Consider the following 14,259-nt stretch of genomic DNA (forward strand, 5'->3'; position numbering starts at 1 on the left):
TGGGACTGCTGGGTTCCCGGCCAGGACCCGGAAAGCGGGTTGCCGGGTCTCCGGGAGGTGTGGTCCTAGCCCCAGGCTCCTCCCATTGTTCTTGGCGAGGCCGGCGGCCCGCGTGGACTACCACTCCCAGGGTGCCGCGGGCTCGGGCCCCGGGACCCCGAGGCCCTGGGAAATGCAGTTCGCGGCTGCAGGAGGCGTGGGCTGGAGAAGGAGCGGTGGAAGGCATAGTCAGTCTCCGTTCCGGGCGCGATCCGGCGGCGGTTCGGCACGGCCTGGAGGGAAGACGCCGGAGAGGCCGCGGTCTCGGGGTCTGTGGGCTCCCGGAGAGAAGGCAGGTGGCCGAAAGCAGGGTCGGAGCACACGTTCCTCTCTCGCTCGGGCCGAGCGCTCCCAGATCAGACTCCGCGCGCGGTGGATTGCAGTGGAAGGGGCGAGTGACTTGCGGTCGCACAGCCCCCACCAGCCTAGGACCGGCATGCCGCGAGGTGTGCCCGGACACCGAGCCCTCGCGGCCAGCTGCCTCCTGGGGAGGACTGGGAGCCTCGGGGGTGGAGGAAGTGTCCACCCCGCTGGACAGCGGACGCAGGACCACCAGGGGCCGCTACAGGACAAGGGGCGTGGGCGGGGGTGTGCACAGACTAAACTTGGCTTTCTAGTCCTGAAGGGAGAGCACAGGAAACTCTTTATTATGGTGATGAGATCGACAATCCCCCCCCACTACTGTTAACCTTCGCTTCTGCACACTTCAGTGTCCTCACCCTGTAGGGCTCGCTGGCCTGGGCTTCTGCGACCCGCGATCGTCCAGGAGAGGGCACTCGGTGCCCTTTCTGGGGCGGAATTTGCTAGGCCGCCGTAGCAGCGGTGCCAGGTCAGAAGCCGAGCCGGCCCGCTTTTCGTTCTTTAATTGGACTCTTGACTAAGACGCTACCGACACCCCGTCAGGTGGTGGAGGAAGAAGGACAACAGGGAGAGGTCGAGGGCCGAGACGGCCTCGAGGAGGAGTAGAGGAAGGTGGAGCGGATGGTCCATCCTGGCGGGAGTTGGCTGGGCGAGTGACCGCGCATGTGCGCCTGCATGGAGGCCACGCTGGGACAGCCGGCCCCGCACAGGGGGCAGCGGTACGGAGCGGCCCCGTGAGTCCGCAGATGCTTGGTCATGGCCGAGAAGTCCCGGGAGCGCTGAGGACAAAGGCTACAGGAGAAGGGCTTCTCTCCTAGAGCGGTCGGAAGGGGAGGCGGGTGAAGGAAGGAAGCGGGCGAAAGCTGGCCAAGTTAGGGGTGGATCGGGCCACGGGGTGAGGGGATTGCGCGGGAACCGGACACGCAGGTGGAGACTCAGGAGCGGAGTTGGGAAGAAAGCCGACAGTTCACACAGGGCGGGGCGCCCATACCTGTGTGGACTCGGTAGTGCGTCTCCATTTGATGCTTGAGTGAAAACCTCTTTCCACAGACAGAGCACGCATAGGGCCGAGACCGAGCAGGAGGGGCCGGGGGAGGGTGCGGGCGAGGTGGGCAGCCTGCCTTGTCCTCATGACCCGCACAGGTTGCAAGTGCACCTGTGAGGACAGAGAAGGCAAAGGAGGGCAGGGCCAGGAATCCCAGCGTCAACTCACTGTACCATTCAGGCAGGAAATCAAGGGCTACAGTGGGGCTGAGGCACGAGTGCCCCGGCCTGACTCACCTGTGTGCCCCTGATGAGACTCTTCCATCTCCCCAGGGCTGAGCTGTGCGGGGCCCTTGGGGAGGGAACCTGGAGAGAACAGTGGGCGGTAGGGGCCCTGCTCGGGCTGGACTCCTGGAGCCCCACCCCAGAGAAGGCACCGTGTTACAGGTGTATGCAGGGCATCGAGGGGCTTACCTGGGGTGGGGCTGGAGGAGGCCAACTGGTTCTGACTCCAGAGCCCTTTGGGGGCATTAAGGGACAGTGGGATCCTGGGATAGGGTGGGGAAGAGTTACAGCTTTGACTAAACCTGAGAGCCTGCCCTCTTCCTGAAGAGGGGGCGTCCCAAGTCCTCTCCCCGGGGCTGGGCTTTGGCATGCCCTGTGGCGGCAGCTTCTTGTCTCATCCCCAGCTCAGGAACTGTGCAGTAGAGATGCGGTGCCTTTCCACTCAGCAGGGCTGCCCCTCCTGGGCCACACCCTCCCAGCCTGGAGGCCGGGAACTAGGCCCCTCCACTCACCTCTGGTCCCGCCAGACCTCCTGCCAGGCTCCAGTGGTGGGAGTGCTATGGTAGAAGGGAATACCATATCCGGGTGGCATCAGCAGGATGCTCCACAGGGCAGGCTGGCCCCCCACCAACCAAGGGGCCTCAGCCCACAAGGGCCTGGGGGTGACACTGGTTTGCAGGGAGCCTGCTGGGGGAAGGGAGCCAGGGAGCTCGCGCAGACTTTCCTCAGAGCCCCCCGGATTCTCCCTCAACCACATGAGCACTCCATTCTTCCCATCTGCTCCCCTTTGGCCAACAGGGGCTTGGAGGCGTTTCTCCTTTGACCTGGTCTGTTCCTGCTGAGCCTCCTGTGTTGCTCCTGCCATCTCGGGGCTGCCTCTTGGTGCAGAGTGCTTGTGCAACATCTCCTGTTCTCTCCCACCAGTTCTAGAAACCTGCTCTGGTTTCTGCTTCTCTCCAGGGTCCCCCAGTTCTCTCTCAGGATTCCTTGAGGGTTTCTCTGGCTCCTCCTGATGTTTCTTCAGGACTGGATCTGGCTCTTTAGCCCTGTCCGCTCGAGCCCTCCAGCATGCCTCTTCCAGGGACTGCACTCCCAAGGCCCTGGCCGCCTCCTCAAGGGGCCTTAGCTCCCCAGGCTGCAGCTCTACACTCTCCCCATACACAAAGTGCAGGAGCTGGGCAAAGGTAGAAGGGCTGATGCCTTCTCCCAGAGCCCACTGGCCCCTGCGGCCCAGCTGCTGGCTGACACCTGCTAGCACCAGGCTGTGGGCGGGGAACTGCTGGCTCCCTACGGTGATCAGAGTATCACATAGTGCTGGCCGGAGCCTGGCTGCTAGCTGTACCAGCCGATCAGAGCCATAGGGGCTGGGCAGTCTTATGGGGAGCAGGGACATTGTGCCTTGCTTGGGTACCAATCTCAGAGGCTCTAAGAGAAAGGCCACAGTGTGAGGTCCATGGTTGAAAGGGGAGGGAGGAACATCTCATCTCATTTCAAGCCTGTGGATGTGAGGGGAGAGAGTGTGAGTTGCTGGTCCTAGATCAGAGCCCTCTGTCCTGAGTGAGCAAATAAAGTAACCCAAGAGAGGATTGGAGCTTATCCAGAATCATAGCAGGTAGGCATGGTGGCGAGAGAATGGAAATCAGACCAAATTCAGGACTTAAAGAGCAAGGGCCAGTCAGTTAACAGAAATAGCTAGTAGTGGGTTTTAAGACAGGCATGTGGGAAGTCTTCCAGTTAGCAGTCTCTGACGTAAAAGATATCAGATACTGCCACTTCTGCTTCTCCAAGCCCCTGTGCAGGGAAACACCTCTGCGCAAGCCAGGCTTTCTTCAGTACAGACGAGGATCACCACAAAACCCAGTCAATCCCGGCACTAAGGGATGGAGCATGACACAACTTCACGGGAGAGCTTAGAAAGCTAGTGGGTCCTCCCCCAAAAGCCCATTGTGCCTGAAAGGCAGAGAGGGCAGCATGATAGGGATCCTGGCTGCAGGAACGCAGACGCTAAGGCATCCGGCAGTCATCACCGTGAAGCTGAAGCTTCTAGAACATGTCCTCAGGGAAGGAACCAGACATTCCCATCCAGAGAATGAGGAGAGCAGGTGCAGAAGCCACAGGAGTGGAGGCTCCTGACCCATTGATAGAGACAGGTTTTGGAGAATGGACCCCTGAGGAGATGGGAGGAAGGGACATGGGGACTGGAGACAGGGAGGCTGTTTCCTCTCAAGATTCGGGTAAGGAGATGGCTTAATTTGTTTTTCATAAGGCAAAAAGTGAAGAATAGAAAGCACCCAACCAGGCAGGAGTTTCTCACACATCAAAACCACCACACTGGCTTTTAAAAAGAGAGCTGGGAACCCAGATACGAAGAGAACCAGAACCTCAGTGTCTTAGCACCCAGCAGGCAGAGTCCTAGGTGCAGGCTCCCTGTGAGCAAGGGCCCTTGGGGTGGGGAGGGCCACACTTGGACACCTCAGGGAGAGGGCTCCAGGTTGGCAGGGAGGGGACAGAAAGAGTTGTGATGGGAAGAAGGCCTCAGCTGGGCAGAGGCCATCACTCACCGCTTGTAGCTTCTTCCAGGACACCGCATGCTCTGAACTACTGTTGGGGCTCCTGGGGCCCCCCCTGGAGCTAGCCCCGCCCCTGACCTCACAGGCCTCCATTGGATGTCCCAAGTATCAGTCTTCCACAGTCCCCCCGAGAGGGTGTGGTTTTCTAACCCTGCCTCTGCCTTCTGCCTGCAAGAGAGACCACCCCTCTACCTCCAGAACACACACGTTCTGCCCCTAGCCTCCTGTCTCCTCACTTTGTGTGTGAACTCCTAGAGTCAAAGCAGTGTATCTGTGACAGCAAGGACCTTGGAATAATCAACCCTGCCTCTGAGTTTCATCTCTGCCATTTACTAGTTGAGTCATCTTGGGCAAGTCACTTCTCTGGGCCTCAGTAACCTCATTCATGAAATAGGGATAATATCTGCTTACCTCATTTGGAGGTGGGGGTGAAGATGAAATGACGTGACGAATATGAGCGTGGTTTGTAAGTACACAGTAGCATTCAGTGGTATGGTCGTTTCTTAGAGATGACGGCAGAGCTTACAGCTGCGGAAGTAAAAAGGACTGAAACATTTGGATCCCAAGAATAGACTGGAGGAGCCAGAAGCCAGCTTCCTCCCTCTCCCTGACTTGGTACTGGGAAACCTCATTTGCTGGCTGGGAATGACCTGGGGGCTGGATGTGTGAGTGACTCAGATCCTCCCATCAAGCTCTGAAAGGGGCAACCCCAGGAAGGACCTGTGGTGGTCTTCGAAGAGAAAAACCTCCTTTTCTTGGGCTGATGACAAATGACATTTCTCTGAAATCAGGACTTGGGTTTCTTTCACTTCCTGCCCAAGGGGTCAAGGTCCCCGGAGGTTTCCCCTCTTTTCACACTTTAGAACTCTTTAATCTGGGGAAGGGATGAAGTCTGAAAGGCTCAAGTTTCTTTTTCTGTTTCTTATTATTCTATTATCCCTGATCCTATAGCAAAATTTTCATTTATCCAATAAATATTGATGACATATTTATTTTGAGACAGGGTCTTGCTCTGTTGCCCAGTGGTACGATCACGGCTCACTGCAGCCTTAGCTTCCTGGGCTCATGTGATCCTCCCACCTCAGCCTCCTAAGTAGCTGGGACTACAAGTTCGAGCCTAGCTAATTTTTAATTTTTGGTAGAGACGGGGGTCTCACTATGTTACCCAGGCTGGTCTTGAACTCTTGGCTCAAATGATCCTCCGGCCTTGGCTTCCCAAAGTGCTGAGATTATAGGCATGAGCCACCGCGCCCAGCTAATAAAGCATTTATGATATGTGCCTGGTGTATCATATATACACAGTAAATTATTGGGAGATAAACAAGTCAGGTAGTCAGGTACTGGTAAGCTGCTCTGGTGACAAGGCATGGTCTGCTTCCCCATAGGCTTCTCTTTTCTTTTTTTTTTGAGACAGAGCCTGGCTCTGTCTCCTAGACTGGAGTGCAGTGGCGCAATCTCAGCTCACTGCAACCTCTGCCTCCCAGGTTCAAGCAATTCTCCTGCCTCAGCCTCCCGAGTAGCTGGGATTACAGGGGCCCGCCACCACGCCCAGCTAATTTTTGTATTTTTAGTAGAGACGGTTTCGCCATGTTAGCCGGGCTGGTCTCAAATTCCTGATGTCAGGTGATCCACCCACCTCAGCCTCTCAAAGTGCTGGGATTGCGCCTGGCATCCCATAGGCTTCTCTTAAGGGAGAAGGATCTAAGAGTCCTCGTCCCCTCCCAGACCCAAATATTGTGTCTCTAAGCTCCCATTTCTCTCTTTGGCTCCAGGACCCCCAAATGTTCTGACTAGCCTCCCACTCTCTCTCTCCAGACCCACCACACCTTCCCTCCACATGGGTGCGGGCACATGTTAACCCTTCCTAGATCAGACAGGGTGTGTCAATGGGTGAGGCTGGTGGAGGGGCAACAGAGTGGGGAGAGGGGAAGATGAGTCAGAACGAAAGGGAAAATGCAAATGTGAGAGCTGTGTTCATCTGCTACTCTGAACGTTAAGTATTTTCCATTTCTGTGCTTTCTAATTCCTCACACCACCACACCCAGGGACGCATTAGACACCCATATAAAAGACACATAAAGCATCAATCCCTCTGGTATGTGTGTATGCAGAGGGAAACACCCTTCCTCCAACACAGAAATACAGAGTCCCTCAAGACAAGGAAGGAGTGCGGAAAGCCCTGAAGGACTAGCCCCAGGGACAGAGGAAAGGTACAGGGGTCTGGACGATTACGTGGTCGCCCATCTAAGTATGGCCCCTTCGCTTTCCAGCCCCACATCATGTGCCTGTGACTCAGCTCCCCCACTGGTTTGCTCATTGATGATCGAGAGAGTTGGAGACTGCTCAAAGGGCAGCATTCTGTGTAAGCCAAATGTAGTTGACAGGGAGCATCGGTGGGCTTTCGGGGAACCTAAAAGGGAGGAGGGGCAAGGGAACTCCCCTTTCAGTGAACAAAAGCCCCCAAGAATGGGGAACCCCATCTAAGGATATCCCCTTAGAGATCGCCTCCTAGAGTTATCTCCAGGGCCCTCTGCACTGCAACCCTTATGCTGATGACACCCTGAGCCCTTCTCTAGCCTTGACAGTGCAACCCAAGCCATCCTCCACTGAGCACAGATGGCAGAAGCAGAAGCAGACGGTACTTTGACTTGGAAGAGTAGGGACGCTGCTGGTGCTGTTTTGTTTTTGTTTTGAAACAGAGTCTTGTTCTGTCACCCAAGCTGGAGTGCAGTGGCGCCATCTCGGCTCGCTGCATCTTCTGCCTCTGGGTTTAAGCAATTCTTGTGCCTCCGCCTCCCAAGTAGCTGGGGTTACAGGCACGCACCATCACACCCAGCTAATTTTTGTATTTTTACTGGAGATGGGGTTTCACCATGTTGGCCAGGCTGGTCTCGAACTCCTAACCTCAGGTGGTCCACTGCTGGGATTACAGGCGTGAGCCACCGTGCCTGGTCTGTTGCTGTTCTTAAAAGGACTCCCCCTCCCTAGACTCAAAAGCCTTGCCCCTCTTCCTCTTCCTGGCTGACTCGGTAGTAATCATCTGCAGTTGTCTCTCTGGGAAGAGCAAGGAAACTACAGGTTATACGGACGCAAGCCTGTGTCCTGCCAGAGGGTAGAGTAAGTAGAGAGATTAGGTAGGGCATGGTTGGAAAGGGAGTATGTAAGAAAAGGAGATATGATATCTGCCTCTCAGTCCTTTTTAATACTTACATTACTTTTTTTTTTTTTTTTTTTTTTTGAGAGAGAGTTTCACTCTTGTTGCCCAGGCTGGAGTGCAGTGGTGCAATCTCGGCTTACTGCAACTTCTGCCTCCTGGGTTCAAGCAATTCTCCTGCCTCAGCCTCCCAAGTAGCTGGGATTACAGGCGCCTACCACCATGCCTGACTAATTTTTTGTATTTTTATTAGAGATGGTGTTTCACCATGTTGGCCAGGCTGGTCTCAAATTCCTGATGTCAGGTGATCCACCCATCTCAGCCTCCCAAAGTGCTGGGATTACAGGCATAAGCCTACATGCCTGGCCTGATACTCGTATTACCAAATAAAATTTGAAATCTTTTTTTTTTTTTTTTTTTTTTGAGAGAGAGTTTTTCTCTTTCCTGGGTGGGAGGGTGGTGGACAAACTCGGCTCACTGCAACCTCCACCTCCTGGGTTCAAGTGGTTCTCCTGCCTCAGCCTTCCGAGTAGCTGGGATCACAGGCGTACATCACCACACCAGGCTAATTTTTTGTATTTTTAGTAGAGATGGGTTTCACCGTGCTGGCCAGGCTGGTCTCGAACTCCTGATCTCATGAACTGCCCGCCTTGGCGTCCCAAAATGCTGGGATTACAGGTGTGAGGCACCACGCCTGGCCTGAAATCTGATATTTCTTATTCTTACTGATAGGCTTGACCAATGGGACACTAAGGGGAAAATGTGCAAGGGGCTCGGGGCACACCCTGGCTACAAAGTCAGAGCTTCCCAGAAATCCTTGTGTCATGAACTTCAGGCACAACCCAGCTTGATGTAACAAGGTCAACACAGCAACACAAATACCAATTCTCCTTAAATATTATAATTAAAATCAAACCATCAGAATAGACCAATGAGAGGGATGATCATTTGTTTTGTGAAAAGGTTTTCCTTCTATCTCACTTATTTTAAATATCAAGCCCTCTTCCCAAGCCAAGTTGAATAACATTCAATTTAGAAAAATTATGTGAACTCGCCACTCTTCCCATGAACCCATCTCTTTCCACAAATGAAGGTGGTTAAATTCCCCACAGCATTTTATATAGATTAAGAATGATTATCCAAATCTTACATGAAGTTTAAGTATGTTCACTCTTTCACTGGGCGCAGTGGCTCACGCCTATAATCCCAACACTCTGGGAGGCCGAGGCAGGCGGGTCACCTGAAGTTGGGAGTTCAAGACCAGCCTGACCAACATGGAGAAACCCTGTCTGTACTAAAAATACAAAAAATTAGCTGGGTTTGGCGGCACATGCCTGTAATCCCAGCTACTCGGGAGGCTGAGGCAGGAGAATCGCTTCAACCTGGGAGGCGGAGGTTGCAGTGAGCCGAGATCGCACCATTGCACTCCAGCCTGAGCAACAAGAATGAAACTCTGCCTCAAAAAAAAAAAAAAAAAAAAAAAAAGTTCAGTCTTTCTTTCCAATTAAGGACATCCAAGACTTCCAGAAAAGAGACACCACAAGGAGTGAATTAGTTCCCTTTTTCCCTTAAATTTGTGCTCTATATGTCCCAAGAAGCAGATATAGTCATACCCAGGTAAGCTGAATCTAGGTCATAGAGACCCCTTCATAGCACACCCTTTGTAGATTAACTGGGAAAAGAACTAGACTAGAAGTCAGAAAACAGGTTTCACTACATCCATTCACAGTGAATGGCCCTTCTCTTCAGCGCTCATATAGAGCTAACTCTTCCAAGACCCTCAGTTTCCTCACAGGGGCTGTTTCAAGACCAGTACAGAATACTAGTGTTGACTTAAACCTGGGCAAAGGGTCCCACTTGGACCTCCTCTGGCTGTATCCCTTCGCATAGGCTGAGTCAAAAGGCATCTAGAAAGTGCCTACTGGGAACTGTGAGCTCCCACCTCACTTCTGGACCGCGCTCTCAGAACTCAGCACCTGGGATTTCCTGGACCAAATGACTCTGAGGCCCCCTACACAGGACTCAACCCCAGCCTGTATTCATGAGAATGGACTCTGACTGATGTACGCACATGCTAGACCCTGATTTTGTGTAAGGGATTTGTAGACTGAGCTCGGATGTGCAGGCTAGAATGTGAGACACCTTGAAGTATGGGCCAACACCAGGCGTGGGAAGAAAAGAGGGAGTCTCTGTCATCTCGCCCGGGCCCCATAAATAATATAGGAGCCCGCTTTATTCCAATGGTTCTAAATCTCTTAGGGAGTCACCATCAGGTTGAGAGTGTCAGCCATAGGACCAACTCTTCTTTTTTTAAGACAGAGTCTCCTTCTGTCGCCCAGGCTGGAGTGCAGTGGCACGATCTTGGCTCAGTGCAACCCCTGCCTCCCAGGTTCAAGCGATTCTCCTGCCTCAGCCTCCCGAGTAGCTGGGATTACAGGCACGCACCACGACACCCGGCTAATTTTTGTATTTTTAATAGAGATGAGGTTTTACCATGTTGGCCAGGCTGGTCTCAAACTTCTGACCTCAAGTGATCCACCTGCCTTGGCCTCCCAGAGTGCAGGGATTACAGGCGTGAGCCACCCAGCCTGGGACCAACTGCTGACATTAGAAAATGGTAGACACAGGCTGGGAGCGGGGGCTCACGCCTGTAATCCCAGCACTTTGAGAGGCCGAGGTGGGCGGATCACAAGGTTAAGAGATCGAGACCATCCTGGCCAACATGGTGAAACGCTGTCTCTACTAAAAATACAAAAAGTAGCTGGGCGTGGTGGCACGTGCCTGTAATTCCAGCTACTTGGAAGGCTGAGGCAGGAGAATTGCTTAAACCTGGGAGGTGGAAGTTGCAGTGAGCCGAGATTATTCCACTGCACTCCAGCCTGGTAACAGAGCAAGACTCCGTCTCAAAAAAAAAAAAAAAAAAACAATAAAAAAGAAAAACAAAAAGGAAAAGAAAATAGTAGACACTCAAACCACTTGGCATACGAATGCATGACAAGACATTGACAGATTACTCTGAGCCTCATGGCTGGACAGGTTAACTATCCTCTTGCTTATTCTTTGCCCTCCCCTCCTCATAATATACATGCATACCATTAATTGTTCTTTTTTTTTTTTTTTTTGAGACAGTCTTGCTCTGTCACCCAGCCTGGAGTGCAGTGGTGCAATCATGGCTCACTGCAGTCTCGAAATCCTGGCCTCAAGTCATTCCTCCATCTCAGCCTCCTCAGTAGCTGGGATTACAGGCATGTGCCACCATGCTTGGTGGCTGTCTGCTGAGCTGGGTTTAACTGCACACTTCACATGCCAGCACCCCCGACCGCCACTATACCATAGAGGGAATGGCCAATTGAGCTGCCCCAATATTAACTGGTTTGGAGGTTAGACTTCCTTGAAGTCCACTCATAAACCACTCCTTGCACCCTCACCCCTGGTTAAAGAACTCTGGGTGTACTGAAGGTACTCTGAAAGCATAAATACCACTGAACAGCTGAATGAAACTAGGTATCAACACCCTGTGCCATGAGTATAAAAAGATCATCAGTAAAGACAACCTGGGTGGTTTCCTTTTATTTTATGTTATTTACTTATTTATTTTTGAGACAGAGTTTTGCCCTTGTTGCCCAGGCTGGAGTGCAGTGACATGATCTCGGCTCACTGCAACCTCTGCCTTGTGGGCTCAAGTGATTCTCCTGTCTCAGGCTCCCAAGTAGCTGGGATTACAGGCATCCACCATGCCTGGCTAATTTTTTGCATTTTTAGTAGAGATGGGGTTTCACCATGTTGGCCAAGCTGGTCTTGAACTCCTGACCTCAGGTGATCCACCTGCTTTGGCCTCCCAAAGTGCTAGGATTACAGGAGTGAGCCACCACGCTCTGCCCCAACCTGGGTGATTTCCTAAAGAGTAGAGTATCTCACACACCTCTTCCTGTGCTCCACTATGATGTCATCCTCCCCATGCACCTGCCCCACACCTACAGTCTGATATCTTCATCTTCCGGGAATGATCAGAACAGGCATGGGAAAGAGTGGAACAGGGAGACTGAAAAGCTCCAGACATGACCCAATCCCAGTTCTTTTTTTTTTAATTAATTTTTTTTTTTTTTGAGACAGAAGTCTGCTGGCCCAGGCTGGAGTGCAGTGGCGCACCTCGGGCTCACTGCAAGCCTGGCCTGGCTCACAGCCATTCTCCTGCCTCTAGCCTCCCAAGTACCTGGGACTACAGGCTCTCGCCCACCTCGCCTGGCTAGTTTTTGTAGTTTTGAGTAGAGACGGGGTTTCACCTCTGCATAGCTTGTGATGGTCTCACCTCCTGGATCTCGGATCTGCCCGCCTCGCCTCCCCAAAGTAAGCATGGGATTACAGGCTTGAGCCACTGCACCCGGGCTTTCTTTTTTTTTTGAGACAGAGTGTTGTTTGCTGCCCTGGTAGGAGTGCAACAGCATGATCTTGGCTCACTGCAACCTCTGCCTCCTGGTTCAAGTGGATTCTCCTGCCCTTGTGACTCCTGAGAGTAGCTGGGATTACAGGTGCCTGCCACTCGCCACTTTGCATTTTCAGCAGAGAGAGCAGGGTTCTCTACCTATCTTGGTCAGGCTGGTCAGCCCAGGCTCTGACCTGGGTGGATCCGCCCCACCTCAGCCTCCTGTGCTGGATTACAGGTGTGAGCCACCACGCCCGGCCACCCAATCCCAGTTCTGTACAGAGCCACCACAGGGTAATAATACTTCATCCAGGGCAAACTGCTTGGCTGAGATTCAGAACCCTTCTCCCTAGAATCTCCAGAGGATTACTGGCCTAACCTCTTGGCCACATCATCCAACTTGGACCCCATACTGGGAAATCTCCCAAGAACATCTCAACCTGGAGTCCAGAACATTCACTCCCAGCCCAGGCTGGCTCCAAAGACCCCAGAAGACCTTCAAGTGAACACTAGTTTCATCTCTTGGCCAGTGACTTTCTACGCAACTTTTTTTTTTCCTTTTCTTTTTTTTTTTTTTTCTTGAGACAGGGTCTCATTCTGTCGCCCAGGCTGGAGTGCAATGGCACAATCTCGGCTCACTGCAACCTTCACCTCCCGGGTTCAAGCTATTCTCCTGCCTCAGCTTTCTGAGTAACTGGAATTACAGACATGTGCCCCCACGCCCAGGTAATTTTTTTTTTGGAAACCTCGTAGAGACAGAGTTTCTCCATGTTGGCCAGGCTGGTCTCAAACTCCTGACCTCAAATGATCCACCTGCCTCAGCCTCCCAAAGTGCTGGGATTACAGGCATGAGCCACCGTGCCCAGCCCCTACATAACCTTTGGAGATCCACAGGCCTCTCCTTTCAGTCACCAGATTCAGGCTCAGTCCAGAGACCCCTGGTAACCTCTCATTGTCCAGAGGCCATACCTAACGGTCAATGACCCCGTGCAGAGCTAAGGGCCTGCAACTTCCCCACAACACCCTTCCCACTCAGGCTGGCCTCGGGGGCCGTAGACCAACCCAGAGGGCAAGCTGGCTTGGCCTCTGCCAAACCTAGGCCTAAAGGTGGCCAGGAGGCTGCATTTCCAGCCTCTCAAAGACAGAGGAAAGCCCTAAGGGCTAAAGCCCTCAACCCGCACTTCCCAATCATCAACAGGGCCAGTCAAGCTTCCACACCCCAGCTTTGCCTGGGCCAGGCCCAAGCCCAAGAAAGTAAAGAAAAACGATGGCACTCACCGGCCCAGACCCTGTTCCTCCTTCCCTTTCAGCCTCACATACACTCAGGATGGCTCAAGGCCGAGTGACCGTTAAAAGTGGGGAGTGGAGCGAGGCCAGGGACGCAAGGCTCCCGCACGTGGTCACGCCCGGATCCTGAGGCGGACGCTGATTGGCTGCAGCGCGGGTCGCACTCTCCCGCTCAGGCCAGCTGAGCACGCTGGGCAGCATGGGAGGCACCTAGGACAGCGCCACTCCCGCGCGTCTGTCTCTGACCTGCAGCTGATTGGCTGTGAAGGGGCAGGGCCTTGAGTCTCATTGGTCCATAGGCTTCAGGCCTCTTAGGCTGAGATTTCATTGATTTCCAGCCGGGCTCCAGCGTTGATCGGCTTGTGTAGTCTGCCCTTTCCCACTCTCTCCATGAAGAGACTGGACCCTGATTCTCCCTCACCTGAACAGCCTGGAGGCTCCCTCAGCAAGTGCTCCGGAGTACCACTGTCCTTTTTTTTTTTTTTTTAAATTATTTCATTTTTATTTTATGAACAGGGTCTCCCTCCGTTGCCCGTGCTGGAGTGCAATGGTGCAATCATAGTTCACTGCAGCCTGGAACTCCTGGGCTCAAGCAATCCTCCCACCTGGGCCTCCCAAAATTCTGGGACTACAGCCGTGAGACACCGTGCCTGACCTGCCTTTCTTGCTTCTATTTTGCCTCCCTAAGTAGCTCCCATTTGCAAACCCTGTCACCTTTCTCTCAACCCTTTATCATCTGGGAAGTGTGTAGGGGTGTGTAGGCTGCCGCCACACCTGATTGGCCTGGAGGCCCATAAGAGCAAGCCAAGGCCAGGCACTGTGTCTCATGCCGGTAATCCCAGCGCTTTGAGAGGTCCAGGTGGTAGTAGGATCCCTTGAGCCCAGGAGGTCGAGGCTGCAGTGAGCTATGATCACATCACTGCACTGCAGCCTGGGTGACACAGTGAGACCCTGTCTCTAATAAATAAATAAAAATAAAATAAAAGAGCCAGCCAGGCAGGGCGCGGTGGCTCACGCCTGTAATCCCAGCACTTTGAGAGGCCGAGGCGGGCGGATCATCTGGGGTCAGGAGTTCGAGAACAGCATGACCAACATGGTGAAACCCCGTCTCTACTAAAAATACAAAAATTAGCTGAGCGTGGTGGCGGGCACCTGTA

At 53.2% G+C, this 14,259-nt stretch overlaps 1 protein-coding gene across 7 annotated transcripts; it reads right to left on the reverse strand.

Moving 5' to 3' along the window:
* Positions 1–653: 653 nt before the first annotated feature.
* Positions 654–13,556, reverse strand: ZBTB32 (zinc finger and BTB domain containing 32). Of its 7 annotated transcripts, none has more exons than XM_003915360.5 (7): positions 13,094–13,225; positions 4,650–4,766; positions 2,181–3,164; positions 1,858–1,931; positions 1,681–1,749; positions 1,391–1,555; positions 654–1,213 (listed from the first exon to the last, which is right to left on the reverse strand). In XM_003915360.5, the coding sequence occupies exons 3-7, from the start codon at positions 3,059–3,061 to the stop codon at positions 939–941; spliced, it is 1,464 nt and encodes a 487-aa protein (XP_003915409.1). In that variant the 5' UTR covers positions 3,062–3,164; positions 4,650–4,766; positions 13,094–13,225; the 3' UTR covers positions 654–938. The 7 variants fall into 7 exon arrangements, with proteins under 7 accessions (XP_003915409.1, XP_017807875.1, XP_021786725.1 ...); XM_017952390.3 differs by having other exon boundaries at positions 660–1,213; positions 2,181–2,225; positions 13,094–13,239; XM_017952386.3 differs by having other exon boundaries at positions 1,681–1,931.
* Positions 13,557–14,259: the final 703 nt, after the last annotated feature.

Source organism: Papio anubis, chromosome 20, assembly GCF_008728515.1.
Source record: "Papio anubis isolate 15944 chromosome 20, Panubis1.0, whole genome shotgun sequence".
NCBI lineage: Eukaryota > Metazoa > Chordata > Mammalia > Primates > Cercopithecidae > Papio > Papio anubis.

Excerpts from the sequence above, each read along its gene's own strand:
- ZBTB32 (XM_017952386.3), bottom strand. The coding sequence starts at position 3,061 with ATGTCCCTGCTCCCCATAAGACTGCCCAGCCCCTATGGCTCTGATCGG. Across the intron at positions 1,932-2,180 it reads GAGGTCTGGCGGGACCAGAG|GATCCCACTGTCCCTTAATG; the intron begins GTGAGTGGAGGG and ends ACCCTATCCCAG. Across the intron at positions 1,556-1,680 it reads GTCTCATCAGGGGCACACAG|GTGCACTTGCAACCTGTGCG; the intron begins GTGAGTCAGGCC and ends CTGTCCTCACAG.